Source organism: Pelodiscus sinensis, chromosome 10, assembly GCF_049634645.1.
Source record: "Pelodiscus sinensis isolate JC-2024 chromosome 10, ASM4963464v1, whole genome shotgun sequence".
NCBI classification, from domain to species: Eukaryota; Metazoa; Chordata; order Testudines; family Trionychidae; genus Pelodiscus; species Pelodiscus sinensis.
In genome coordinates, this window is record NC_134720.1 from 860,435 (window position 1) to 888,427 (window position 27,993).

At 62.4% G+C, this 27,993-nt stretch overlaps 1 protein-coding gene across 3 annotated transcripts in view; it reads right to left on the reverse strand.

Annotated features, from left to right (window-relative positions):
• Positions 1–18,058, reverse strand: part of SLCO2A1 (solute carrier organic anion transporter family member 2A1) — a 43,616-nt gene extending 25,558 nt beyond the window's left edge. The window contains exons 1-2 of one of the 3 annotated variants that reach the window (XM_075937217.1): positions 17,557–17,798; positions 4,414–4,551 (exon numbers count right to left, since the gene is read on the reverse strand). In XM_075937217.1, the coding sequence (XP_075793332.1) occupies positions 4,414–4,551; positions 17,557–17,652 (234 nt within the window). In that variant the 5' untranslated portion in view covers positions 17,653–17,798. Of the gene's footprint in view, positions 1–4,413; positions 4,552–5,964; positions 6,236–17,556 lie in introns of those variants that run through there. The other 2 variants (XM_075937218.1, XM_075937219.1) reach the window with 2 other exon arrangements.
• Positions 18,059–27,993: the final 9,935 nt, after the last annotated feature.

Consider the following 27,993-nt stretch of genomic DNA (forward strand, 5'->3'; position numbering starts at 1 on the left):
ATTGCCCTGCCTTCTCCATACGAAACAGGGGTCCTCCTTTGTTGCTCGTTCCTCCTTGTGATTCTTTTCAGTGTCCGACTTCCTCACTTACCTCAGGGCTTTGTTCACCGTCCCCCAACGAACCTAGTTTAAAGCCCTCCTCACTAGATTTGCAAGCCTGCCCGCGAACATACTCCTTCCTCTCTTGGTAATCCCATGTCTTCCTAGCAATCCTTGTGCCCAGAACAGAGTCCCATGGTTGAAGAAACCAAAGCCTCCTCTGCGACACCACCACGCAACCGCACATTTATTTCCTCAATTCAACGATCCCTACCTGGGCCTTTTCCTTCAACCGGAAGGATGAACGAGAGAACACCACTTGCGCTTCAAATTCTTTGATCCTTCTTCCCAGCGCTACATAATCTGCTGTGACCCGCTCAGGGTCATTCTTGGTCGTATCGTTAGTTCCTAAATGGAGAAGCAGGAAGGGGTAGTGATCCGAAGGTTTAATCACTTTCAGAAGACTCTTGGTCACATCCTGAATGTGAGCTCCCAGTAAGCAGCATGCTTCTCGAGATTGCAGGTCTGGACGGCAGATGGATGACTCAGTCCCTCTTAGGAGGGAGTCCCTGAGCATCACCACCACCCGTCTTCTTTTGGGGGTGGTGGTCGTGGAACCCCCATCCCTAGGACTGCGCATCCCATGCCTTCCGGTAGATGGTATTTCCTTCTGATTTCTTCCCTGAGAGGTCCCTGCCAAAGCATTCTCCACCGCAGTGGCTGTGGAGAGAGCCTGAAAGCGGTTACTTACCTCTACAGGAATGGGGGATACCTGAGCTGGCCACCTTCTCCTTCTAGAGGTTACATGCTGCCAGTTTTCTTCCTTGTCCTGTGCTGCCCTGACTGGCTGCAGTAGAAGGGGGATGTTTGGACCTGGGTGCTGAAGCCATCCCCCGAGTGCTGCTGCGAGATCTCGACACGACTCAACGGCACGCAGGTCAGAGCCAGCGCAAGTGAGTCTGCATGAAGTTATAATTACATGGGCTGCGTCGCATGGATAAACTTAGCTTCATTGAATTAAGAGAGCAGGCCTGCGGCGCCTAGAGTCTAATAAATACATCAGATCATGAAATTCAGGGGTAAAACCCACTTCATCGTTATTCAATTAGTTGATTGGTCTAAATACCCTTTTGTATACATGTGTGCGGCTGGACTCATTTATCCCTTGTGGCTCTTGATTCTTGGAATCCGAGTCGAGGAGAAAGTGGTCGAATCCCAGAGAGACAGGCAGGGAGCTCACGTAAAACCAGAACAAAGCCGTGGGACAAGATGGGCCCGTTGTGGGGAAGTCGATGTTCTCGGAACAGGATGACAGAGACGGTTACTGCAGCCCCCGCCCGGTTGCCACTGGAATGGAACGTCCCCCATGCTGCTTGGCGTGCTCCGGCGACGGCACGAGGGGAGAATTCCTGGGCATGTTGGTATGTCCCAGCTGCGGACATGGCTCAGAGTGTTTCAGGGTGACTGATGTCAGAATCACTTTAAGCTGGTTATTTGGCACAGCCGAAGGGGAACTTTGGCATATGTGTCATCGCATGTTAGATCTGAGCCAAAGCCCAGAAAAGTCAACGGGAAGAGGCCCGCTCGCATCCACGGATGTCACAGGTGGAGCAGAAAGGCAGGAGAATGAGCACCCTGCGTGGCTGGGGCCACACTGTAAACCCAGCTGGATGGGGAGGGGGGGCCATTTGTGACACTAAAAGCAGAGCAAGGGACTTTCAAAGGTGCTCAGCGTTGGGGTAATCCTGCAGCCCTGCAGTCACTCTGAGGGAGCAGACCGGCTAGTGCTGTGTGCTGTGACTAGCTCTCATCAGAGAGCTGGGGAAGAGGAGATGGAGAACTAACTCTTGTAGGCGTCTTTGCAAGCCCAACCCTAAGTCCCTACAGCAACGTTTCTTAAAGTGTATTCCTGGGCACATTGGAGGTGTGCCGCAGAGAGAACAGAATTCAAAATGGCCACCCTTAAAGGGACAAGCCTCCTTTTTTTTGGTGGATTTTTTTTGCTCAACAAAAAAATCCTTGGTGTTCCCCATAAAAAAAATTATTCTTTGGTGTTCCTCGGTCTTAAAAAGTTTAAGAAACACTGCCCTAGAGCACCAGCCAACCACCCTGCGTAGACAGAGCAAGTCCTGCTCCAGGCGGGCAGACCGTTAGGGTTAGGGTCTTGCGAGAACACGAATGTGAATAAGATACATGGGACTTTCCTAGGAACCAGACAGGCTGGGATTGTTTATTTCACAAAATACTCCCAATTTTGGGGTGCACGTGTGCACAGCAAGAGAAAAAATGTTCCTCGAAACTGAGCAATCAACTTCCATCTCCCCCCCCCCCAGAACCTGGGAAGAGAACTGGGCACCCTGCCCTGAAGGCTAACAAAGAGACTGGGCCAGACCAGGGCAGGAAGCAAATTCCAGAGATTAAGACTTTCCAAGAAGAACACTTAGTACCCAGACAACTCGCCGTTAGCGGGAGTGAGCTCAGCCCTGGAGAACGTTCCCGTGAAACGCAATACCTGGCCTAGGAGCCCCTGGGGCCCGGAGGAGAGCGTTGACACTCAATCCGAGAGGAATCGGCCTGGTACAAGCAAGGAAAGGGTGCCAACAGCACCAGGGGTTCCAGGAGGAAACCTGGATCTGACGCTCAGCCGTGAACTGCTTCGGAACAGAGAGAAGAGACCTCCCTTGCTGATGCCCATGGGATCACACCCCTCCTCCACTTCTTACTCTTTCCCCGACCCACTGCGGGCCAGATTTTCAGAAGGGCTCAGCTGAACCCTCCTGAAAGAGCTGATCATACGGACCCTATGCCTGTCCAGATTAAGCACCCAAAACTTGCTCAGAAACTAAGAAAATCCGTGCCATCTGCAACCCATAAGAACAGGTCAGAGCTGCCGGACATCACAACCCAGAAGTGCTACAGGCTGCACCCCCCGGTCCGGCACTCTTGGGGCCCGAATGAGGGAATGTGCCGGACTGCGGAGGTCAATGCCACCAGCCCCCCAGCCAGCCCTCCTGCCACTGGCCCCAACTACCTGTGGCCCAGCCGAGCTGCTGACCCCGCTGCCGGATGCTGGCCCTCCTGCCACTGGACTCCCAGGGCTCTCTGGTCCGGGAACATCCATGGTTCTGTCGGACCAGAGAGTGCCGGGTTTGGGAGGTGCAACCCTGCAGTATTACTGCCCGGGACATTTTAGTACCTTCCCCAGCAACACTGAACGGGAGGGTCTTACACGAGCTCCTGCAAGCGGGATACCCCATGGGAGACACCCTGCAGCCACCCCAAAGCACGCCAGGACCTCGTGAGCAGGAAGACGCTGGAGCCGTTCAAAAGCAGCAATCCAGCTCAGCCCCGCAGGTGAGGCCCTCCGGCCAGCCCCCAGCAGGGCGTGGGGAGTGCTGCTGAGAGCTCAGAAAGCCAGCCGGGACGCCCGCCGCAGCGAGGAGAACAGGCGGAGAGCGTGGCTGGGAGGCTCCCTGGCCGCCTTGCTCTGCCGGTGGGGACAGCTGGGCAGACTGCTAGAGACAAGGCCCAGTTACGTGGGCAGCGACCTGGCCACGGCCCCTGGGAAGGGGGGGTGCAACAGGGCAGATAGCCCAGCCCCAGCAAGTAGCGTCTTTCTTCCAGCCGCGAGGGGAGAGTAACTGGAGAAGGAAGAAAGGAGAATTGGAGGGGCCAGAGGGGGGCTGGAGCACACGACCTATGAGGAGAGGCTGAGGGATTTGGGCTTGTTTAGTCTGCAGAAGAGAAGAGCGAGGGGGGATTTGAGAGCAGCCTGCAGCTCCCTGCAGGGGGATTCCAAAGAGGCTGGAGAGAGGCTGTTCTCAGAGGGGGCGGATGGCAGAATGAGGAGCAATAGGCTCAAGTTGCAGTGGGGGAGATCTAGGTTGGATATTAGGAAAAACTTTCCCTAGGAGGGTGGTGAAGCCCTGGGCTGGGTTCCCTAGGGAGGGGGTGGAGTCTCCATCCCTAGAGTGTTTAAGTCTCGGCTTCACCAAGCCCTGGCTGGGCTGATTGAGTTGGGTTGGTCCTGCCTTGGGCAGGGGCTGGACTCGATGCCTCCTCGGGGCTCTATGAAAGGGGGGCCCTAGCAGAACACTCTGCCCCCTTCTGTCCCTGGCTGCGTGTTTCTTTACTGGTCAGGGCCCCACAGTGGCCAGCTCGCCGCGCCCTTGTTCACCGGCGAGGCCAGGCAGCCCCAGCCACCAGGGCTAGTGCCACAGCCCGAGATGCCGGTCCCTCTCCCATTTCCCGTGGGAGTCCCCGGCAGGCAGAGCCCGCACCCGGCGCGTCCGGCACTCCTGGGCTTTGGCAAGGCACCGCGGAGACAGGGCCCAAGGTCCCTCACAGAGAGCAACGCCGCCCCCGCGCCGCTACCTCGTGCAGGCTGGAGATGAAGCCGGAAGAGAGGCTGGAGAGCCCGAAGCGCTTCTCAATGGTGGTCAGGCTGCTCTTGAAGTTGGCGCTGTAGAGCAGCTGGGACAGCTGGAGGAGGCCATGGCAGACCACAAACACCTGGGAGCAAAACAACAGGGCAATGCAGTGAGCAACGGAGCCGCGCCCCCCGGGGCGAGAGCCACAGGCCACGCTGGCGCGTTGCCACGGCAACCGTCACGGACACGTTCAGGCCACGGCCCTCCCGCAGCCGGGGCGAGGCCGCCAGGGGGCTGCGTTTACGGCAGCTTTCCTTGTGCCCGGGGCGATGCCGAGCACGGCCCCATCGCTGCTACGGCCGACCTAGGGGACCCAGATGGAGGTTGGCTCCTGGCCCGCCGGCAGAGCGACGGAGGCCCGGTCTCACGCTGGCGGGGCTCCCTCAAAGGCGGGCACCACCCCCCGCGCTCCCAGCTCCTGGACTCAGCTGAGCTGTGGGGAGAAGAGCGTCAAGGCCTCTCCAGACCCACCCTGCACAGGCTGAACCCTTCCGGGGGGGCCTGTGGGAGACTCGCTCACCAGCTCTCTGCCCTCCTTAGCGAGAGAAAGCCAAACCTCCATGCTGTCCCCAGAGCTCCCGGCCCCTGCCCCCTGCCCCCTGCCTAGGGCTGCCAGATGGTTTCAGCAAAAACACCGGACACACTAGACTTGACCTCACAATCGACACTGCATCTGATTTAGAAATACCGGACAGTTCTCTTCTCAGCTCCTTCCCGAACAGAACGCTCAAATACCGGACTGTCCAGCTCAACGCCGGGCACCTGGCAGTCCTACCCCCGCCCGGCTCCAGATCTGTCATCCTCCTTCCCTCGTGCAGACACATCCCAGCCCCCCTGCAGCACCGCTGCCCGACACCTCCCCCCACCCGCTCCCCGGGGCGCACGGCTGCCAAGGTGCTTCGCGGAGCCGCTGTGCTGGGGTGCAGGGAGGCTGAGCAGAGCCGGGGCCACCGTGACAGAGAGGGGAACCAGCAGGAGCACAGGCATGGCTCAGCAGTGGCCTGCAGAAGGGTGACGTGTCGCTATGCCCCAGGTACCACTTCCAGTCTCTGCAACCCTGTGCCTGCCTCGCTCCCACCAGCTCTGCTTCCTGAGTCGCTCGCCAGTGAAACGTGAGCCGCCCGGGTAGTGCCAGTGCTGTGCAAAGGGCAGCGCTGCTCTGGGAGGGAGGATGCCTAGTTGCTGTTCCCAGCTCTGCCACTGACTTGCCGTGTGCCCCCGGGCAAGTCTTTCCCTGCTCTTTGGGCCAGGGACGGTAGCTGGTTTTGTGGCTGTGCAGTGCAACAGGGGGTATATCAGCTCCGCACTGAGGAGTGAGCTCTGCCCAGCTGGTTGGACAACCCCCCCCCCCACCACCACCACACACACAGCCCAACTGGCCATGCTCCTGGTGGAGCCAGGCTATAAAAAGCCTGTGGCAGCTCCGTCGGGGCTGGCCGCTGGCGGGGAAGGAGGCGGGGATACCCCGGAGAGGCAGCCAGGCTGGAGGTGCTACCTGCAGGCCCAGTGGGTCGCGGGGAGGCATCTGGCCGATCCCGTAGGAAGTAGCCCAGGGCGAGGAGTCACCCCGGGTCCCTCGGCGTGCGCTGGCTGGATTCCCTGCGGAGCAGGCGGCAGCATCAGCCACTGCCTACAGGGCCCCGGGCTGGGACCTGGGGGACTGGGAGGGCCCAGGACCCCCTCCCCTCAGGTGGCTTGAGGGGCCACACCCCTGGGAACTCGGCCTCCAGGCTGTAAGAGCCCCAACACAACCCCGATAGACTGTGACCAGTGGGCCGTAGTAACCCCGATACAAGGGCCAGCGGATTGACTGTGACCAGTGGGCCTTAGTAACCCCGATACAAGGGCCAGTGAATAGACTGTGACCTGTGGGCCGTATTAACCCCAATACAAGGGCCAGCGGATTGACTGTGACCAGTGGGCCGTATTAATCCCGATACAAGGGCCAGCGGATTGACTGTGACCAGTGGGCCGTAGTAACCCCGATACAAGGGCCAGTGGATAGACTGTGACCAGTGGGCCGTATTAACCCCGATACAAGGGCCAGCAGATTGACTGTGACCAGTGGGCCGTAGTAACCCCGATACAAGGGCCAGTGAATAGACTGTGACCTGTGGGCCGTATTAACCCCAATACAAGGGCCAGCGGATTGACTGTGACCAGTGGGCCGTATTAACCCTAATACAAGGGCCAGCGGATTGACTGTGACCAGTGGGCCGTAGTAACCCCGATACAAGGGCCAGTGGATAGACTGTGACCAGTGGGCCGTATTAACCCCGATACAAGGGCCAGCGGATTGACTGTGACCAGTGGGCCGTATTAACCCTAATACAAGGGCCAGCGGCTTGACTGTGACCAGTGGGCCGTAGTAACCCCGATACAAGGGCCAGTGGATGGACTGTGACCAGTGGGCCGTATTAACCCCGATACAAGGGCCAGCGGATTGACTGTGACCAGTGGGCCGTATTAACCCCGATACAAGGGCCAGTGGATAGACTGTGACCTGTGGGCCGTATTAACCCCAATACAAGGGCCAGCGGATTGACTGTGACCAGTGGGCCGTATTAATCCCGATACAAGGGCCAGCGGATTGACTGTGACCAGTGGGCCGTAGTAACCCCGATACAAGGGCCAGTGGATAGACTGTGACCAGTGGGCCGTATTAACCCCGATACAAGGGCCAGCGGATTGACTGTGACCAGTGGGCCGTATTAATCCCGATACAAGGGCCAGCGGATTGACTGTGACCAGTGGGCCGTAGTAACCCCAATACAAGGGCCAGCGGATTGACTGTGACCAGTGGGCCGTATTAATCCCGATACAAGGGCCAGCGGATTGACTGTGACCAGTGGGCCGTAGTAACCCCGATACAAGGGCCAGTGGATAGACTGTGACCAGTGGGCCGTATTAACCCCGATACAAGGGCCAGCGGATTGACTGTGACCAGTGGGCCGTATTAACCCTAATACAAGGGCCAGCGGCTTGACTGTGACCAGTGGGCCGTAGTAACCCCGATACAAGGGCCAGTGGATGGACTGTGACCAGTGGGCCGTATTAACCCCGATACAAGGGCCAGCGGATTGACTGTGACCAGTGGGCCGTATTAACCCCGATACAAGGGCCAGTGGATAGACTGTGACCTGTGGGCCGTATTAACCCCAATACAAGGGCCAGCGGATTGACTGTGACCAGTGGGCCGTATTAATCCCGATACAAGGGCCAGCGGATTGACTGTGACCAGTGGGCCGTAGTAACCCCGATACAAGGGCCAGTGGATAGACTGTGACCAGTGGGCCGTATTAACCCCGATACAAGGGCCAGCGGATTGACTGTGACCAGTGGGCCGTATTAACCCTAATACAAGGGCCAGCGGCTTGACTGTGACCAGTGGGCCGTAGTAACCCCGATACAAGGGCCAGTGGATGGACTGTGACCAGTGGGCCGTATTAACCCCGATACAAGGGCCAGCGGATTGACTGTGACCAGTGGGCCGTATTAACCCTAATACAAGGGCCAGCAGATTGACTGTGACCAGTGGGCCGTAGTAACCCCGATACAAGGGCCAGTGGATGGACTGTGACCAGTGGGCCGTATTAACCCCAATACAAGGGCCAGCGGATTGACTGTGACTAGTGGGCCGTATTAACCCCGATACAAGGGCCAGCGGATTGTCTGTGACCAGTGGGCCGTAGTAACCCCGATACAAGGGCCAGCAGATTGACTGTGACCTGTGGGCCGTATTACCTCTAGTGAGAGGGACAGAGGAATAGACTCTGGTCAGCAGGCCTTATTTGGCACTATAAGAGCCCATGGAGGGACTTTGGCCTCAGGCCCGTATTGTACCTAATTAGAGGGGACTAAGGAATAGATTTTGGCCGCCTGACTGTGCCAGGCCTGCCATAAGGCCCTGAGTACGGACTTAGTGCCCGGAGAGGAGCCTGTTTAGAGACCCCGGCGGGTGGGCTAAGCTCCAGGGGCCTCCCAGGGCAGGTCGCCCGACAGCAGCAGTCAGCACAGCAGGCGTCCGAGCGCGGCGGGTGGGGTGGAACACTTAACGCCCGCGGTTCTGCGTCCCAGGTTAGAGCCAGGGGCCTCCCATTTGGCTCTGACGGGGTAGGAGCGAGGAAGCCGTCGGCTGGCCCTCTGCCCAGGGAGCTTGCCCCAGACAGGCTGCTGAGGGGGCCAAGAGCGAACAAGCCAGCGCAGGGGCTGGATCGGGCTCCTGAGCAGCTGGGTCCCGCTGGGGAGGCCGCGGGCTGGGATGGCTCCCCGCCCCCGGGGGTGAGCTCAGACGTTTGGCGCTGGGTGGGTTCTGTCTGCAGGCTGCACCGCCCCTGGCCAGCCAGCCCAGCCCGCAGGCTCTGATCCCACTGGCGAAGACGTGGGCTAGTGGGGAAGGTGCCCAGGCAGGTGTATTGCTGATGAAGCAGGGTACCAGCCAGAAGGGGCCACGTGAGCGGACAAGAATGGGTGGGGCAGGACAGAGGGAGGGGGAAGCACTGACACCGCTTCCGGTCAGAGCGCAGTGGGGCGCGCCCAGCCCTGGCCTGGAGCACTGGGGCGCAGCAGGGCAGGCTGGCGTGGGCGGGCCCGGGATGTAAAGTGTGTGGCGCCCGGCCCACTCAGCCCCATCCATGGCTACGCCCCTGGTGCTAGCACCTGGCAGACTGAGGGCACCACGACGGACACAGCTCGGTCAGCGGTGGGACTTCCCCCGGCCCCGTGGCTGGACGAGGACACGCCCGCCGAGACGCGGCACTAGCCCCCGTGGCACAGCCTGGCCCCGCCCCCGCCAGGGCCTTGTGCGCGTTGGCTCAGTCCGAACGTCTGTGACATCGGCCGCCCTGAGCCGCGCTTTAGGAGGGTCAGTGTGTTCCTGGCCTCCCCGGCGACTGGCGCGCGCCGCCCTTGCGATGGGGATGTGCTGGTGCCTCTTGAGATCGTCTCAGACTCTCTTCCTCCCACATTCGCCTTGTGCCACGTGGCCCAAATAGACCCCTCTGCTTCCCCTGTTGGGGGCGGGAGAAACCCTGCCGAGGCCCCCGCCCAGGGCAGCCGGGACTGTGCAGCGAGCTGGGCTTTTAACTCTGTCTGGGGACGCTCCCGCTCTCGGCAGGCACGTGCTGGGCAGCCCTGGCCTCACAGCATCCCTCTGAGCCAGCCCCTGCGACTTCTGGCTGCTCCCTCCCAACAACCTGGGGCAGGAAAGGCCCAGCCGGGACTCCGGCGCGCGAGCGCAGGCTGGCTGCAGACGCGCAGGAAGGTCTCCCGAAAGGACTGCCTCCATTATCCGTCTCCATTGATTGGTTAATGTTTGTGCAGGGCGTCGAACCTGTCATCACGCAAGAGATACGCTCAGGGCCATGACTAAGGAGCATGCCTATGTGCGCACGTTTATGGCTGCTGCGATTAGGGATTATGTTCTATGGAATCTATACAGCATGAGTCCACCGGTTTATTGCACGTTATCGGTTGCTGCAAACAAACAAACAACTGATGCGCTCTTCCCTTCTGGGAAGTCCTGGATTTCAGAGGGGAAGGAGGGTTACCTAGCGGTAGGGTTGCCACAGAAGTCCCAGACACGCTTGATGTGGCATCACAATCCCCGTTCCAGCTGAGTTAGAAAATACCGGACGGTTCTAGTTTCTCAATTTGTTTCCCGGACAGAAAGCTCAAATATTGGACTGTCCGGTTCAAAACCGGACACCTGGCAACTCTTCCTAGTGGGGAGAAAAGGGGCAGGGGGCTGAGAATCCGGGATTGTGTTCCTGCTGGTTTCCTGCTCCGTGTGTGGCGCTGGGGCCCGGCGGCCAGGGTCCTGCTGTGCTTTGTCCTGAACAAACGGCTAACAAAGAGACAGCCCCGGCCCCGCGCCGCTGTCCAAGCACATCGCTCCGGGCCACGGCCTCTCACGTCCGTAGGTATGAAATGGAGCAGAGAGCTGGCCCGTTATTGTCCAGACGTGCCTCATTTCAGGCGGCTGTGAAGGGGGGAGAATCGCCCAGCGCAGAAGCTGGATTTTGTTTACAAGGACAGACAGGAGGGGCTGTATAAGCACAAGTGTCGCTCCGCATGGCAAGCGCGGCAGGAAGCTGGGATCCCTCAGGCCACAAGAGCTGTGGGGCGAGGAAACCAGGCGCACGGGGCGAGCGCGGCAAACGGAGAGCTGGAGAGGGACCATCAGGCACGTCGGGGGTGCGGGAGCAGGAGCACGATCAAAAGAGCCAGGGTAAAATAGAGCGAGGAAGCCACGCGGTTCCGGAGAGCGACTAGGACACTGTCCAGCCTCTTTGATCTATATTTAGCCAGCTCCGTTTTCTTTTATTGTCTTGGGAATGTGACGGGTTCGAACGGTGCCAATACTAGCGCAAAAGTCATTTGGGATGGGGGAGGGGGAAGAGCCCTTTTATGTAAATTCTCAGGAAATCAAATATTTGCCGGCCGCCGGAAGAATGCCCGGCCCAGATAAAGTTGGGAACCCTGGAACAGCTCACTGGGGCCCCAGGTAGCTCAGCGCTAACGACTCCGGAAGGCCGTCGCCGGGCTAAGAACGCGGCTCATTCTGCCGGAGGGAGGGAGCACACAGGAGCCCAGGCAGGGCTGCCCGGGGGGATGGGAAAGGCCCTGGAGGACTTGCACAATACGAATGCGATAGGGTCCTCCTTTCCCCCATGCTCAGCCCACGCCCGGAGCCTCCAGCCAGTCTTTAGATCTCCGCCCTGATCGGCGCCCGCACCCCGAGCCAAACGCCGCGCAACCGGAAGGCTCGATTTCCGGATCGACACCCGAACTTTCCCAAATGGGGGGGGGTGTGAAATCCTGACGGTGCCGAGCAGCTGATGAGAGTCTGGGATGCCTAGGGGAGCAAAGCTGCATCGGAGCCGATTGGTGGATTTACGAGGAAAGAGACAGCGGCCTGGGGAAAAGTGGGATGTTCCGGGACTCGGGGGGAGAGCCCACGGTGGGCTGTGGCTGGGCGGACGGAGCCGCGTGGGGGAAGCCCGCTCGGAGAGCAGAGGATGGTTGGAAGCGGAAGCCGTCCTGTCCACAGGGTGGTTCGGCGCAGGACCAAGCACCATCTAGACCAGCAGCTCCCAAACTTTTCGGCGTCACGCCCTTTTGATTTTTGAGAAACCCTCACGCCCCCCCTCCCAAAAAATATCAGGAAAACTTGGGGTGCTGTTGGCAGGGGGCTGTGTCACCTCACGGCCCCCCTGGAATTTTTTCACCCCCCCGCAGGAGGCACACCCCCAGTTTGGGAACCCATGACCTAGACCATCCCTGGCGCTGGCAGGAGTCTGTCCAACCTGCTCTTACATCTCTCCAGCGGTGGAGATTCCACAACCTCCCTGGGCAATTGATTCCAGTGTTTGACCACCCCGGACAGGCAGGAACTTTTTCCTAATGTCCAACCTAAACCTCCCTTGCTGCAGTTTTAGCCCATTGCTTCTTGGCCTGTCCTCAGAGGCCAAGGGGAACAATTTTTTCTCCCTCCTCCTTCTGACACCCTTTTAGATACCTGAAAATCACTCATGTCCCCTCTCAGCCTTCTCTGTTCTAACTAAACTAGTCCAGTTCTTTCAGTCTTCCCTCCTAGCGCCCGTTTCCTAGACCTTTCCTCATTGTGCTTGCTCTTCCCTGGACCCTCTTGCTCTGCAAGGCCTGCGGAGGTCCCTATGGGCCATGCAGAGAGGCCTGCCCCGTGGGGGTTCTACTTGGCCGTCCTACGGAACCGGAACAGGCTTTAGGCTGGGTACAGCCCTGTCCCTACAGTCACTTTTCAGAAGGAGGCTGGTTTTCATTCCGGGAACAGCGCAGTCAGCCCCAGGACAAGCTACTCGCCATTTCAACGTGGGCCCCCTTTCTCTTTGCTTCTAGGGTCAGGGCCCCATGGTCTGAAAAGGTCTGTCAAAATAGACACGCGTGATAGACCCCTCCCCTCCCCATAACCGCCGGGAAATAGACACGCGCGATAGACCCCTCCCCTCCCCGTAACCGCCGGGAAATAGACACGAGCGACAGACCCCTCCCCTCCCCGTAACCACCGGGAAAGAGACACGAGTGACAGACCCCTCCCCTCCCCGTAACCGCCGGGAAATAAACACGAGCGACAGACCCCTCCCCTCCCCGTAACCGCCGGGAAATAGACACGAGTGACAGACCCCTCCCCTCCCTGTAACCGCCGGGAAATAGACACGCGCGACAGACCCCTCCCCTCCCCGTAACCACCGGGAAAGAGACACGCGCGACAGACCCCTCCCCTCCCCGTAACCGCCAGGAAATAAACACGAGCGACAGACCCCTCCCCTCCCCGTAACCACTGGGAAATAGACACGAGCGACAGACCCCTCCCCTCCCCGTAACCGCCGGGAAATAAACACGAGTGACAGACCCCTCCCCTCCCCGTAACCGCTGGGAAATAGACACGAGTGACAGACCCCTCCCCATAACCACCACCAGACAGATTTGAACCTGGGACCTCTGGAGCTTAGTACAGGAGCCTCTATCCTTTGAGCTTGAAGCCAGCTGGCTCCCGGCCTAGGCTGCAGAGGTCTCTTGTTCTTATCTGTTGCTGTGGTCTAGGTGCCACCGCACGGGACAGTGACCCACGCCAGGCGTGGGGGTCACATGTTCACACGCAAAGGGTCGCTCTCAACAATGCAAAACCTCCCCCGCCCTCTTCCTCAACATCAACCCCCTCCCCCGCTTTCTCCATCCATCCATCATGGCTCCGTATTTCCTGGCCTTTGCTTCCTCTTTTAAAACCAAACTGCTCCTGATTCATCAGGACATCTGCCCCGGACCCGCCTGAAACCCAACAACCGAGGAGTTTGTCCGTCTCCTCTTCTACCGACAGGCCAGCAGCTAAAGAGAAGGCTGTCAGAGCCCACGGCAGCTGCTTGCTCAACGGAGTTTCACCGCCTGACGGGTTAACAGCCCAGCACAACGTTCCTTTCACCGGCCCCGCGGCCCCCGACACCAGAGAGCAGGAACACACAGCAGCTTGTGCAGACAGTCACCCATTATTAAAACCAGTCGCGTAACAAGATGTTCCACCGCCTGGCTGCCTGCCCCGCGGGGAGGGTCTGTGCGCACCCGTGGCTGGCCACGCTGCGTCTCACGGCGGGGCAGTGACGACGGAGCAGGAGAACCTCTCTAGCGTCGCCCAGGGGAGTTGGGCGCCCCGTTCCCGCTGCATCCCAGTGTGCGCGGGGCACCTTTGTCAATCCAGCCCGTAAAACGGAGGCCTGGAGAGCCGCGAAGGCAGCCAGGATGGGATTCCGCCAGCCCGGCTCAGGGTGTGGCACCTTGCTGCCCGGAGTGCAGGGGGGCAGTGCAGAATCTGGCCCTAGCGGCCTGGACGTCCATTTCGGGATTGTGCACATGGGGCTCGCGTCCGGTCTGTCCCCAGTGCCGTCGTCCCTCAGCCGGTCCCGACATCGGCCGGCCCTTTCCCCCCTAGTTCCCTTAGACCCCCTGCACCCTGAACCCTTCGCCTGAGTCCTGGGGCCACCCTCCCCGCCTCAGCTAACTTCCTGCACGAGCAGCCCGCAGCTCGCTCCCCCCAGGCCCCCAGCCGAGTCTCCCCACAGCCCCAGCGCCTGCTCCTTTCCCAGGGCCTCCCCTGCGCTTGCAGCGGTCTGCAGGCGCCCCCGGGCCTCCTCCAGCGTCACCGTCCCCTTCCTGTCCACAGCCCAGCCCCACCCTCGCTCCTCAGGCCACCGCCCACTTTGGGAGAGGCCCAGGAGCCCACATCTGACCCCGTGCCCCTCTCCAAGGGCCTTAGCGGGAGACTCCTCCCCCCCACGCCTTGGGTGGCCCGTGCCCTCCTCCCCACGGCCGCAAGCCACCAAAGCGTCTCTCTCAAGCACGAGCGTCTCCAGACCCCCCCAATCCCGGGGCCCCCAGAGCCGAAAGACACTTGGCCCTGGTGCGGCCGCACCCTCCCAGGTTTCCAGGCGCTGCAGATTTGCCGATGGCCGCTACCGTTGCTGGACCGTGCTGCCTCTCCCTGAGCCCTGCCCCCGGTGGCCTCCTCCTCCGCGTCTCCGCCTCGCCCTGCGTGGAGCACAGCAGTGCCCGCTAGCTGGCCTCTCCCACTTCCAGACGGCCGCAGGTACCGAGAGCCACGGACCGCTCTCCCCGGCGGGCAGCGTAGCAGGGCTCACTTGGCATGAGGCACCGAGCCCACTGCCTCCCTCCCGGGGTTTAGGCTCGGCGTGGGCGTGGTCCTGCCCGCCATCAGACCCAGGCCTCCTCGTTCCCAACCTGCAGTCTCAAAGGGCTGAGAATAAAATGGTCCTTCCACAGCTCCAACCACTAGGCACCGCCTTCCTGCAGCCCCATCGGGCTTCACGGCCCGTCTGAAAACATCGCTCTTTCCCCTTCGCCCGGGTCTCAGGATTTCGCCTCTCTCTGTTCTTGCTTTCACTTGTGGCTTCGCTCCGCAAAGCATCGAAAGCTTCCTACACGAGGAAGAAAACCACACCCGTGCCGTGCTCACCGACACCGGCCCGGCCCTCGACCGTACAATCGCTTTGTGGGCGCAGTGTCGGAGCTCTCGGAGCCACGGAAAGGCAATTAGAAGACAATGCTAATTAAACAACGCACAGTAAACCAGCCACAGCAGAAAAAAGGTGCCAAACTGTTGCCACTGGGAACTTAAAACAGAAAATTACGGAGTCCTTTTTAGTCACTGTTTAGAGGAACCGACCAAACACCAGCAAAGTGACAAGAGGCAGAGTGGTCTAGTGGTTACCGCACCAGCCTGGAACTCAGAAAACCAAAGCTCTGTTCCTTGCTGTGCCAGAGACCTGCCGTGACACCCTAGGCAAGTCACTTCAATTCCCTGTACCTCAGTTTCCCCTCCCATGCTTTGTGTCCGTGTTGCCTACTCAGACTGTATCCTCTTCAAATCAGAGTCCGTCTCGTTAGGCTGCCCTTAAGTGGGGTCTCTCCACACGACTATACTTCACACGCAGTGACACAAACACAAGAATTGCTGCTGGGGGGGACCAGCCACAAGGGTTGTTACTTCCAGGAAGGCCCAGAGGGGGACCCCCAAGGACTGGGGGGGCATAGACGTGCCAAGACCGTTATAATGCTGCAGCCATCACAAACCAGTCTGCTCCATCCACCCCAGAAACCCTCCGCCCTCCGAGGGCCTTGCGGGGGGCCAAGCGACAGACACAGCCTGTGTTCACACCTTCTCTGCGCTCCACCAGCGAGAGCGGCCCCATGCCTCCCAGCCAGGCAGCGGCTCTGGCCGACAGGACCTCTCTCCAAACAGCGAGCTTTACCGAGGGCCAGCGCCCGGCGGCCCTGCACGGCCTGGCCTGTCTCGGCAGGGGAGGGCGCCAGCCGGCCGGGCTGCTCGGGGTTCCCAAGCAGTGTGCGTGGTTTTGGGAACCAGTGCCCAGCAAAGCCCCTTGGGAACGCCGGCCCGGGGATCTCGCCGTGCCGGACGCACACGGTTTCGGGGTCAGACTGGGAGTGCGCTGTCAGAGCGGCCACACGGCCTGAGCCGGGGCCCGGCCCCTGAGCGGTGTGCCAGGCCCCTCCAAGGCAAGGGCCGAGTGGGGTGTCCCAGAGGGAGGGTTAGAGAGCCGGCACGTGGGGCGCCTCCCTTAGCACTGTGGGGGTGCTGGAATCCTGGCCCTCTTCGGACGAGCACCGCTCTGTTCACGCAAGCCGGACCAGTGGCCATGTGCCGAGCGCCCGGCCCGTCTCAGACGGGGGCTGGCAGAAATGCGGTAAACCGGAGAGGGGGTTGCCCGAGGGCAAGCCGCTGCCCTTGGCATTGAAGGGGAAGCCTCCAGGTGCCAGCCCTGACTCTGCAGCTTGGGGCCCCACGCCCGGGTGACCAGTGGCTGCCGGGCGCATTTCAGCCTCCCAGCCCTGGGCTGGCTGCACCCCGAGTGTCGCTTGCTAGACACTGGGGGAGCCCGAAGGCTGCTCTAAGTCAGGCCAAAGTGCGGTTCCCAAGTTCCCAGAGCTTGAGCTCGGAAGCCCTGGGGACGCCCCTCTCCCTTCGGCAGCATCCGGGAGCCGAGAGGAAAGCGCGGCCCAGCTCTGCCTGACCCCCCGAGAGTCCTGCACAGCCGGTCCCGTGGGCCAGGGCCCCGCTGCGCTGGCAAGACCCCGGGAGGTTACCCGTGTAACCAAGAGCAGGAGGGGGATGGAGGCCGTGCAGTCGCATTGCTGCAGGGTCGCCCAGCAAGCAGCAGACTCACAGAAGACGGGGGGGGGGGGGGGGTCCTTTGCCACTCCGAGGAGAAGGGAGAAATGGCCACACAGAAAAGGGGGGTACGAGCCAGGCATGGCCTGGGAGGGAAGTGCTGTCAGCCAGGACCCCCCAGCCACTGGCCAGTGCACTGCCCGCCAGGGGAGCCTGCTGCTGTCACCTCGGCAGATCCCTGGCTCCGGGCAGTGGGGCCTTGGGCCAGCCCCACACCACCCGCTCACACCCTGGGCTAGTCCCCGCTGACTCCCGGGGTCCCGCATCCGCCCAGCGCAGGCCCCTGGCAGAGCAGCCCACGGCTAGCTCCGGAGCCGGCTGTGCCCGCGGCACGGGGCGCGTGGGTGGCAGGTCTGGGGGAGCACAGAACTACAGCATGGGGGGGGGGGGAGAGGGGCTAACCAGCCGAGCCCCGGGGAGGGAGAGCTGAGCCCCTGAGCTACGCCTCAGGCTCCCAACCAGAGGAACAACTGATCGGTCCTCGCTGTGACCCAGCCATGCCCCAGCTCACAGCGCGCCCTGAGCGGGCCCCCAGCCTCGCCCTCCCGCCGGCTACTCTGCGCCCGCTGTCCGGCCCCTCTTCGGGAGCTGCCGCCCCAACCGCCCAGGTGCACGGCGCTGCCTGGCGAGGGCGCCCCGGGTCCAGCCTGCAACGCCCCCAAAGCGCGCACTGGCCGCCCGCTTCCTTCGGGCTTCGGGTGGCAACGCTGCGTTTTAACGCGCGCCCCGAGCGCCCGCAGGAGCCGACCAAACCTGCGCGCTCAGGACCAGCCCTTCGCACGGGGAAGCCAAGGCGCCTGCGCGCCGCCCCGCAGCCCGCGGAGCAAGCTGGCAAAGTTCACTCCTTACCTTGATATTGCAAAAGCTGTTCCGGTAACAGGTGCGGCAGCTTCGGGGGCTGCTGCGGGCGGCCGGGGCATGGCTGCGCTCGGGCTGGACGCCCATGGCTGGAGCCGGATCGCCGCTGGAGGCCAAGGCGCGCCGCTGCCTCTCCCCCTAGCTCCCCAAGCGCCGGAGCGCTGCGCCGTCTGCGAGCGAACCCGGCTCCTTCCCTTCCCCGGCCTGGAGTCCGCGGCGCCCCCGCCGAAAGCTGCCCGAGCGTGTGAGCCTCGGCGAGCGGGAGCATGGAGTTTTATAAGCCTGCTCTCCGGAGCCGCGATGATGAAACTGCCTTTCTCCTCCCTCTTTGCTCTGGCGCGGAGAGGGAACCGTGCAGGCGCAGGGCGGCTGAGCCTGCCCCCCCGCGCAGGTGTGGGTCACAGTGTCACGCTGGCTCGCCGGGGACAGGCCGGCGCTTTCTCTCCTCCCCCAGACCCGCCATGTGGCTCGGCTTCCCCTCCAAACCACTCGCCGCCCCAATCCCCCTTGGCCCTGCCCCGCCCCGCCCCGTCCCTTTCCCCGGGCAGAGCCGGGCGCCGAGCGCTGCGGCCGATCTTATTGACAGGAAAGGTGCCAACGTCTCCGAGCGGAACAAAGCCCTACAAGATGGCCCCGATCCAGCTGCGAACTCAGGTGGCCAGAGGCGAGGCTGATGGGCGCCGCTCCTGCTGATCCGCCTTGCACGTCTCCAGCAGGCGAGAGTGGCCCGGGGCGACTTCCCGGAGCAGCCAGCGAGAGAAAGGGAGAGAGCTCCCCCCGGGGGGTCCCGCTCGTCCTGCGCTTGCCCCGAACTGTTCGCTCCGAGCCCCGCTGCGGGTCTGGGCGCGCGGAGAACGGCCTGGTCAGGGCGAGGGCAGGTTTGGCTCGCTCAGAGGAGGCGCTGCCCTGCAGTGGGGGGACAGTCGCGGTGCCCGAGGCTGCCAGGGGGTACGATCGTGCCGGGGAGAAGGAACCTGGCCACGGATCCCCTCGCGAACAGCAGCCTCGTTTCTTCGAGCGCTTCGCCCCAGAGAGCCTGGCTCGGCCTTGCCTCTCCCCCGGGGCCTGCGGGCCAGACACAACCTGCACCGAACGTCCCGCGTGGCCCTGCGCACGCTTCCGGGGCCAGGCCCCTGTGCCCGCCCGGGGGGCCCGGAGCGGACCCCGGCCTCGCCCTGCACAGAGAAGTTCGCAGGGCGGAGGCGGTGCTCAGCCCAGAGCGGCGTGAACGCGCCCCTCTGCCCAGCCATGCACAGGGGCCTGTGGAACTCCCCGAGACGAGGTACCGCGGCGCTCGGAGGCAGGCGGGACGCGTGTCCGAAAAGCCCGCGGCAGACACCGAGAAGTGTTTCACGTGCGTCTGCTTCTGGGCTGCAGGGCCCGCCAGCTAGTGGGTTGGAAAACCCCGGGCGGGTTTGCTCCTGCCCCTAAACTCTCCCCCGCTGCTCCAGGCGGGCCAGCGCCGGGGCCACTCTGCCCTCACATCTGCCCTCTTCTCCCCTGCGAGGGCCCGAGGGCGCAGCGGGGTTGCAGGTTCATTCATTGCGCTCCGCCCCGCTCGCCAGCTCCCAAATGCAAACTCCACCCGAACTGGGCCGCGGGGATTGGGCTGGCCGGGCACGTGGCCGCTTCTCCACTTCCTGACTGCCAAGGCATGTAAACACTCCCGGCAGCACCGCTGGATCCGCTTTCCAAGAACTGCGGGCCAGCGAGCCCGGCCGCGGCGCGTGTGCGCAGAGCGCAGGGCGCAGGGCGCAGGGCAGGGGCCGGGCAGAGCCACAGCATCGCTAGGGGCTCGGGTGCGGTACTTGGCCACCTTCTGAGCCAGCGGCTCTGGGGTGAAACTAGCCCCCCGCAGGTAGCAGCACCGCTGGCTGACCCGGTCTGCGTGGCTCAGGGGAGTCGCAGCTGGGCTTGGACCCGCAGCCCTGCAGCCACGGACCCCACCGATTCCAGGGGCCCAGGAAACGCTCGGGTTTCCTTAAACCTCCCCGCCACCGAGCACCCTCCAAACCAGCCCCCAGGGCTGAGCGCCAGCCACCCCCTTCCCTGGCACCCCCAGCCCCACCCGAACCTCCACCCAAACGCTTCTCCCCAACCCCGGCCACAGCACGGAGCCCCTTCCCCCCCACCCAAACCCTTTCCTCCAACCCCCACCCCAGCCTAGAGCCCCTTCCCCCACCCCAACCCCCACCCAGACCCTTCCCCCCAACCCCCGCCACAGCCCAGAGACCCATCCCCCACCCCACCCCGCATCCAGACCCTTCCCCCCAACCCTTGCTGCAGCATGGAGCCCTTTCCCCCACCCCCACCCAAACCTTTCACCCCAACCCCCGCCACAGCCCTGAGACCCATCCCCCACCCCATCCCTCGCTTCAGCCCCTTCCCCCACCCCAAACTTGCATCCCCATCTCCTACCAAGCCCCTCATGCATCCAATCCCCTGGCCTCTCCCACATGCTGATACCCTCACACCTAGGGGGCCCCACAAAATCTAATACCCCCTGGCCCCTAGAAGAATTAATCCGGCCCTGCCTCTCTCATGGGTTGCAATTCCCAGCCAACCAGAGCTCTGGAGTGCGGGGGGGGGGGGGGAGGGGACAGCTGTGCATGGAATGTCCTGGGCCCCCCGTACACCTAGGAGCCACAGGGGCCTGCTGGCTGCCCCCCAACCCTCTGCCCCAGCTCCTGCACCCCCAGACCTCTTATCCTCTGCCCTGAGCCCCAGCATGCAATACCACCCTGCCTGTTGGAAATGAAAGTCACTTTCACCCCCCCCCCCCACCCCGCATTCAATAGCAGCCTGAAGCCTTTCGTTGCTGCTGACGGCCAGGCGGCGTTCTTTAACTGCCAGGACACGCTCCAACCTCCGGCACGCCCGTGAACATGCCCAGGGTACCGCAGGCGTGTGCTCCTAAATCTCGGGGGCAGCTAAGGGGACCCCCCCCGATTCTGGACGTGGAAGGCAGGCCTGGTTTTCAATGCACTGCCGCTTGGCAAACTCTTCCGACCCGTGTGTCGCTCGCTGCCCCTGCAGGCAGCCGGTGCAGGTACAAGCCCCCGGCTCGGCTTAGCGAGCGGCACAGCGCAGACCTCGGCCCACAGGGGCTCAGACAAGGGAGGGGGCAAAGCGCAGTCCTGCCGAGCGCGAACCCTGCCCCCCCGTGTGGGAATCGGCCCCCACCCCCACGTGGAGAGGCAGAGCAGGCGCCGGGAGTCACGTTCGGATGGAAGCTGGGAGGCGGGTTGCTCCATGTCGGTGAGCGAGCCTGGTGCAACCCAACACCGCGCCGGGCCGGGCGTCAGGAACACGGGCGCTTTGCTTGGAGCTTTGAGATCAGCCCCCTGCCCTGGGCCGAGGACCCCACTCCGGGATGAAAGGAGCAGAAGAGGGGGGCACGGGGCACCCAGCCGCTGTTGCCGGGGGGGGGGTAGGTAGCGAGGCAGGCAGTGTTCCGGGGGGAGGAAGCAGAAACACATGGACAGAAGAGCAGAGGTCCTGGCCCAACCCTCGGGTCGGCCTACCCTTGGCTACTCTCCAGCTCTCAGGCCCCTGCCCCCTCCCCAGTGGCCCTTCAGGGACTGGGGCAACTCTGTCCATGCCCCCTTTTCCCAGCGAGGCTGGCAGCCCCGGGCCTCCTCTGTGCCCAACGTAGTCCGAGCGCGGGAGGCCACCAGCTGTGCCAGGAGCCCATCAAAGACCCGAACGTCGGGCCCATTCCCCGATGTTCCCCATCGGTCCACTAGCCGCCCCTCCTCCCCTCCAGGGCATCGGGCCTGGCCCACCTCTCCACTGCGCCGGCCCCAGGACGGCAGGGAGGCCACGCTGGGGGGCATGGAGGAGCCAGAACAAACAGGGTTCCGTGGCGCCGGCCTCCCCCCGCCTGCCACGTGGAGCCAGCCTTAGCTCCAGCAGCGAAGCTGCAGCCGCAGGGGCTGTGGCCACTGGAGCAGGTATCCAGGCTGTGCAGTGGGTGGGGCTGCACTGCTGGCCGCCACGGGCAGACTCAGCCCCCCTCCCGCTGCACCGTGGACGTGACCCGGAGCCGCGTGTGCCACGGCCGGCCTCCCCCGCCAGGCAGCTTGAACAGCCCCCAGGACTCCCCTCCAATAGCTCAGGGCAAGGCCCCCGTGGGGGTTGATTTGACCCTGCCAACACGGAGGTGCAGGCTCGTGCAACGCCCTGCGCCCGGGCTCTCCCGGCAGCGCCACACGGCTGCGGAGCTGCAGCAGAAGGAGCAGCGGTGATACTGCTGTTTGCTCTCCGGGCGGGCCCTCCGTCCTGGCAGCCGCAAGCGGCGTAATTGCAGCGCTCAGTACGCGCTGACCTGGGCGGAGGGCAGCCGCACTGGAGACGGGCTCAGCAAAACGCTGGATTGTTTCAGAGAATCGCTCCCCACCCAGCAGCTTCCGGGGCACGCGGGCCTGGCGCCGTGCTCACGAGCCCCACGCCCAACGGAGCCGGGCCCGCACCGTTGGCTGGTCTTTCAATGCAGAGATGCAGCTCCGTGGCCTCTCGCAGAATGAAAGGGGCGTGGGGAACCAGGCATTTAGGTCGCCCGTTCTCAGCCGGCCGGCGGGGCAACTAGCGATCTCGGCAGCTGCTCATGCCACTTCATGGAATATTTCGGACGAGGTTGCTGCACCGGGCCAGGCGGCAAAGGGCCGGCAGAAACCTGGGCTTTGGCTCCGAAGGGGCGGCGCAGGCTCTTCCCAACGAGTGCCGGTTCGCTTTCACGCGGCACGTGCGGGCCTTGCGCGAGCAAGTGGAACCGCGGGAACCCGCCCAAGCGCTCGGCTAGAAACCGGCCCAGGTGAGAATTCGCTCGCCCAGTAGTGGCAGCAGCACCTGGCGGGTTCCGTGACAGTACGTGATCCCCTCGTGGAGGACAGGAGGAGCGAAGGGAGGCTGGCCATCCACTACGAGGCTGGCTCGGGCGCTCTGCGTGCCGCGGGAGCGGTGGAGAAGGCTGCCAGAATACAACTGAATGGGAAACGGTTTCCCCATCCCATTCAGCCGGTACCAGCGTTTTCCTGGGCCGTGTCAGATTGCAATGGGGACCTCTGGGAATTTTTCACGGGGAAAGAGGCATTCCCAACTGGCCCAAGTGCCTCCCGTGGCTCAGACAAGTCTCCCTCATCCCAGCTCCCTCGTCCCAGGCCCCCTGCCCAGGTAGTGACGTACGGAGGCTTGGCAGGAAGACGGCCATCGTCCTGTGATACAGAAGTCCCCTGGCTAAGAGTCCCCTCGGTGTTGCAAACAACTCTTGGCTGAGACCCGACCCGCTCACTACAGCAAATACATTGCCTACCGCGGAAGGGTCCCTACAAGGTGACAGGCGACGTCTCTGCTGAGAGCGTGATCCTAGCCCAAGGCGTGCGTGGGCAATGCCCACATGGAAGGAACAACAGAACCAAGTGGGGTCCTGCCCACAAAAGCTTCTGCCCAAATCCACTTGCCAGTCTTCAGGGGCCCCAGGACTCCTCGTTGGCAATTAGACTCCGCAGGGCAGGCGTGTGGATGTGCACCACCGGTAGGAACGCAGGCTGCCGGCTGTGGGCGCTCTGCTATCAGCTGGGCAGCGCCCATCGCCCAGCTTGCAGGGAACACCGCGGATGGCCGCCCCTCTCTGGTCAGCCAGTGACGTCATGCCAGGATCAATAGTCCAGCCCAGAGCAGTGACCGGCCTCCTGTGACAACGGCAACCCATCGAAGGCCTTCCAAGGTCAGGAGGGGCCATTGCAGACGGGGTGGCCCTGGGCGGGATAGGCCCTGTGCATCCATTCACGGTGGGGGCGTCTGCCACGAAAGAGCGGATCCTGGTTCCTGGGAAGCCAGCCAGGCCAGCAACAGACAGACGTTTGGGGAAACACCTCCCGGTCCTCTGTTAGCTCGGCAAGGGGACCACTGATAAGCATAGTCCGGAGTTCACCTTTTCTTATCTTGTTTGGAATTGTAACCACTTGTGTTCATCACACCCTTTCCCCTCTGCCCGCGCGTCCGAACTCACCGGCGTGTCTCACGGGAGCACAAGGTAGAACTGGCATCGCGCGGCCCATGGGATGTGGCTTTCTAGGAGTAGCCAGCGCTCGGGGCTGGGTACCACTGGGGGCTGCCTCGAAGGGCCGGGGTGCGCCTGGGGTTAACCGGCCCAGCCGTGGGAGAAAAGCGCTGGGAGGGCCGGGGAGCTGCTGACTCCTCAGGGCGGCTGGGCGTAACAAGGTGATTCACAGCCCTGGAAACCGTAGAAGACCAAGGTTCAAGTCCTTGCTCTGATGCTGGGCTGAAAAGGTCTCCGCGGGGAAGCTTTTGCTGGAACAGCTACATTCCCACGAAAGGTTTGGGGTTAACGAACTGGCATTTTCTCATGAAACCTGTTCAGCCGGCCAGCACTCTGCCACGGGGCCGGGCCGGGAAGAAGGGGAGGGTGGAAGAAGGGGACATATTGCTGGAGTTCAGAGAAGGAGAGTGTGGCAGCGTGTTGGGGTTTTCCCGTCTTCCCATAATGGCACAGACAGACTCCAGCAGCCAGTAGAACAGAGGGAGTTTATTGCTTTCCAGGATACAGCACAGATGGAATCTGGTTCCAGGGCAGGCCTAGGATGCCTCAGCCCCCCTGGAGATGGGGGAGCCTGGGCCCCTAAATTCCAGCCCCTTTTCCTAGGCTGCTTCCTCCATGCTCCCAGACAGAAAACAACTCACTCCCAGCCCTGCCCCCAGCCAGGGCTCCACTCCGCCTTCTTCCCATTGTTTCGCTCCCTGGGAGATAACTGGTCAGACAGGTTCGAAGCCCCCTTGCATAATGACTCATCCCCTGCCCTGCTGGGCTGCAGACAGCAGCCAGTGGGGGTCACCCACAGCCCACTGCCCAGCACAGCCACCAGCAAGGTACCCCCACTACATCACAGAGAGAGCCCGCCGTGGAACTGTTTGGGAGTTACCGGTCTCTCCTTGCCGGGGCTGGGCTGTTCCCGATGGCCCCAAGGCAGAGACCGCACCGTGTTCCCATTAGCACTGGAACGTACACTTGCTGCAGCTCCATTGGTGCCCTTTGTCTGTAATTGTGGCCCATGAAGAACCGCGCGGCCCCTCGCCGAGATGGAATGCCAGCCCTGCAGGCTTGAGTGCCCACGGACAGAGCCCTTTCCACTCCGCAGAGCCAGGAGTTTCCACTGGAAACATGGGATGGGCCGTTATATTACACAGCAGGAGGCCCAAATTCCTCCACCGAGTCCCGGCATGGCGGCCAGGAAGAGAGCCCGACAGGATCTACCGCTCCCCTCGCAAGCAGGGCTGGGTGCGCACGCACAATTCCCCTGTGTCACGGCTGCTGGTGGTGACAACAAATTACAGCCCGTGACAGGCTGGGTACCCGCTGCCAAGAATTATCTTTGCTCCAGATCAGAATTGCTGGTAAGAGGAAGCCACATGGAAAAGCAACTCCTGCTGCTCGAGAGACAGGCCAAGCTGACTCACGAGTCAACGCCTTCCTTCAGAAAGAGCAAACATTGGCAGGAGGGCTTATCAGCATCCCGAAGGGCTTCTTCCAGCAGCGGGCAGGGCGGAGGGCTGCACAGGCTGGCTCTGCCCTCCGAGGAACTCGAGAAAACAAAGGTTGAACGCCAGAAGAGGAGGTGACCGCGGTGGCCCACAGACCCGAATGGAACTGGAGCAGGACCCGGGACACACCCGGGGGGTGTCTAGATTAGGAAGAGAGGGCGTTAGGGTGGGGGTCAGTTACATGGCCCTGACCGCGCCCTAGCACAGACACAGGCTCGCACTGGGCTCCCCCTTAGAGCTGATCAAGCAGCTAATTCTAGGCAAGCTCGTTCTGCAGGAGGGAAAAGGCTGGGGCACGTTGGCCCTGTCTCACATTCAACATCCCGTCCCCGCGAGGGCTGGTGGTGCAAGCAGGTCTCGGGAGGCAGCAAGTCTGGGCCGTGGAATACCCTGGAAAGGCACAGCAGGGCCGGGAGAGATTCCCGGGCGTGGATACCGGAGGGACGTGGCCTTAGCAGGCTGAGAGAGCAGGAGGGCAGAAGGGGAATTCGTACGTTTCGAGCGCGCGGTGGAACCGACCCCAAGCGGCGCCTACTCAGAGGAGCTCTGCAGAGGTTCCGACTAGATCTCGTAAGCAGACTTGGGGGTTTAGTCTCATCGCTCTATTCTGAATCTCGTTTAGAAACAGGCTACTTGAGTTTCAGGCCAAATTCCTCCCTTCCGGTCACTCTCTGAAGTCAGCGGCCTGTTGGGGGGGCATCTAGACACCCACTATTTCTAATGGGACTTGGGCATATCACTCCTCAGGCGGCTTTGAAAAACCTCCGCCTTTGCGCACTTCCCCGGCCAAGCCCGAGAGGCGGGAAGAGAACCGTCACCCTCCAGAGAGAGGGATGTTTGGGACACACCTGGCCTGGGAGTCCCAGGAACGAGGGCAGCGACTCACAGAGCCTTTCCCGTCGTTCGTATCTCCGGTGAGGCGGTGGCCAGAGGGGCGCCGCGTAAACGTCTCCCGGCCGCGAAGAAGAGCCTCGTGGAACAGGCGACAGACCAGTCAGCGTGGGGCATGGGATGTGCGTGGCTGGTACAGAACGCTGCTGCTTCTAGCCGGGGCAGGCCCCTTCCCCACGGATTCCTAGACCGGAAGGGGCCGCCCTTGACCACTAGTCTTCCCCGGACTCTCTCCTGTGCGAGCTAGCGCCGTCTGGATTTGAGAGTCGGGAGCTCACGGGTGCGCGATGCTTCGCTGTGCACTTCAGCGCCTGCTTTTCCGCCCAGAGGAGCACGGCCGTGAAAGGATCATCACGTGCGAGCGCGCCAGGGTCCTGCACCAGCAGCAATTACGTGAGTCGGGCAAGGATCAGAGTCCGGGCAACTGCCTTGGGGGAACGTGATGAGGAAGGATTTCCTGTAGCTACGTCCCGGCGATACACGTCACACTCCCCCCTTACGCCCGGCGCGAGGGGAGAGTGACTGGAGAAGGAAGAAAGGAGAATTGGAGGGGCCGGGGGGGGCAATGAAAATGGTCCGGGGGCTGGAGCACATGACACACGAGGAGAGGCTGAGGGAGTTGGGTCTGTTTAGTCTGCAGGAGAGAAGAGTGAGGGGGGATTTGAGAGCAGCCTGCAACTTCCTGACGGGGGGTCCAAAGAGGCTGGAGAGAGGCTGTTCTCAGTGGGGCAGATGGCAGAACAAAGAGCAATGGGCTCAAACTGGTGTGTGTGGGGGGAGGTCTAGGCTGGATATTGGGGAAAACTCTTTCCCTAGGCGGATGGGGAAGCACTGGGATGGGTTCCCTAGGGCGGGCGGGGGGGGAGTCTCCATCCCTAGAGGTGTGTAAGTCCCTGCCTGGGCTGATGGAGTTGGGTTGGTCCTGCCTTGGGCGGGGGCTGGACTTGACTCCTGAGGTCTCTTCCAGCCTGAATCTTCTGTGATGGCCCTGTGGGCAGATGCGTGTTTCCGCAGAGCTCCCTGCAGGGCAGATCTACGCCGGCCCCGCCCGCTCTCCGGAAAGCCTCCCGACCCGGCGCAGGAAGCAGACTCGGCCGTTTGCTCCGGAGCCTCCGCACATTCTTGTTTTCCAGTATTTTATTTGCAGGTTCTGCACCTCTCTGGGTGGGGACCCTCGGGCCGGAGGTGGCCCCTGGATTGCCTGGAGCTGGCCCCCGAGGCTCAGGGCCCTCACGGCACTGGGGAGCCCATGCTGGCGCTCCAGGACCCCCCCACTCGGCAGGTTCGGAGCCCACACAACCTACTAGCCTGGGCCCCCCAGGCTCTGCCGCGGGAGGGGAATTGTGGGGAGGGTCTTTCTCCTCAGTTGGGGGCCATCTCAGGGAGGTTTTGGGGGATCTTTGCTTCTCACTTGTGACCCCCGATGGATTTTTCTGTGGCTCACAGCCCTTGACCCAGAAAAGGCCCCCCCTTGATTTAGATAGTTTCCCTCCCCCCCGCCCCGCTCCCCTTCCCTCCATGGAGAGCTGGGCCTCTGCTGCCCTTCTGACCTGTGACCCCGTCTTCCTGCAGACGTTCCTCCGTGGGGTGGGGCTTTTCCTCTGGTTCTCGCTTCCCTTCCCAAAGCCGCGGGCCGGCTCCTGCTTCCCGACAGCCTTGGAACGCGGCCCCATCTGGAAGAGGCTGGGGCTGTTCCGCGCTCTACGCTCCGGCTCACGCCACCCTGGCTGCAGAAGCGTCGTTGCCTAAGTTTGCCTCCCGCCGCCGCAGGCGCCTCTCTCCACCAAGGCCACCTCCCCGAGCGCCGGCGCGTTTCAGTCGGTCGCCGCGGCCGCAGCGTCAACGCCGGGCTGCTCGTGTCAGCCGCGACAGGCCTCCAGGAGTCGTCCCACAGTGCCCCCCCCCACAGGGCAACGGATACGCGCCCCCCTCCGCCGACGCAAGGACCCAGGCGTGGGCACGCACAACCGACGTTGT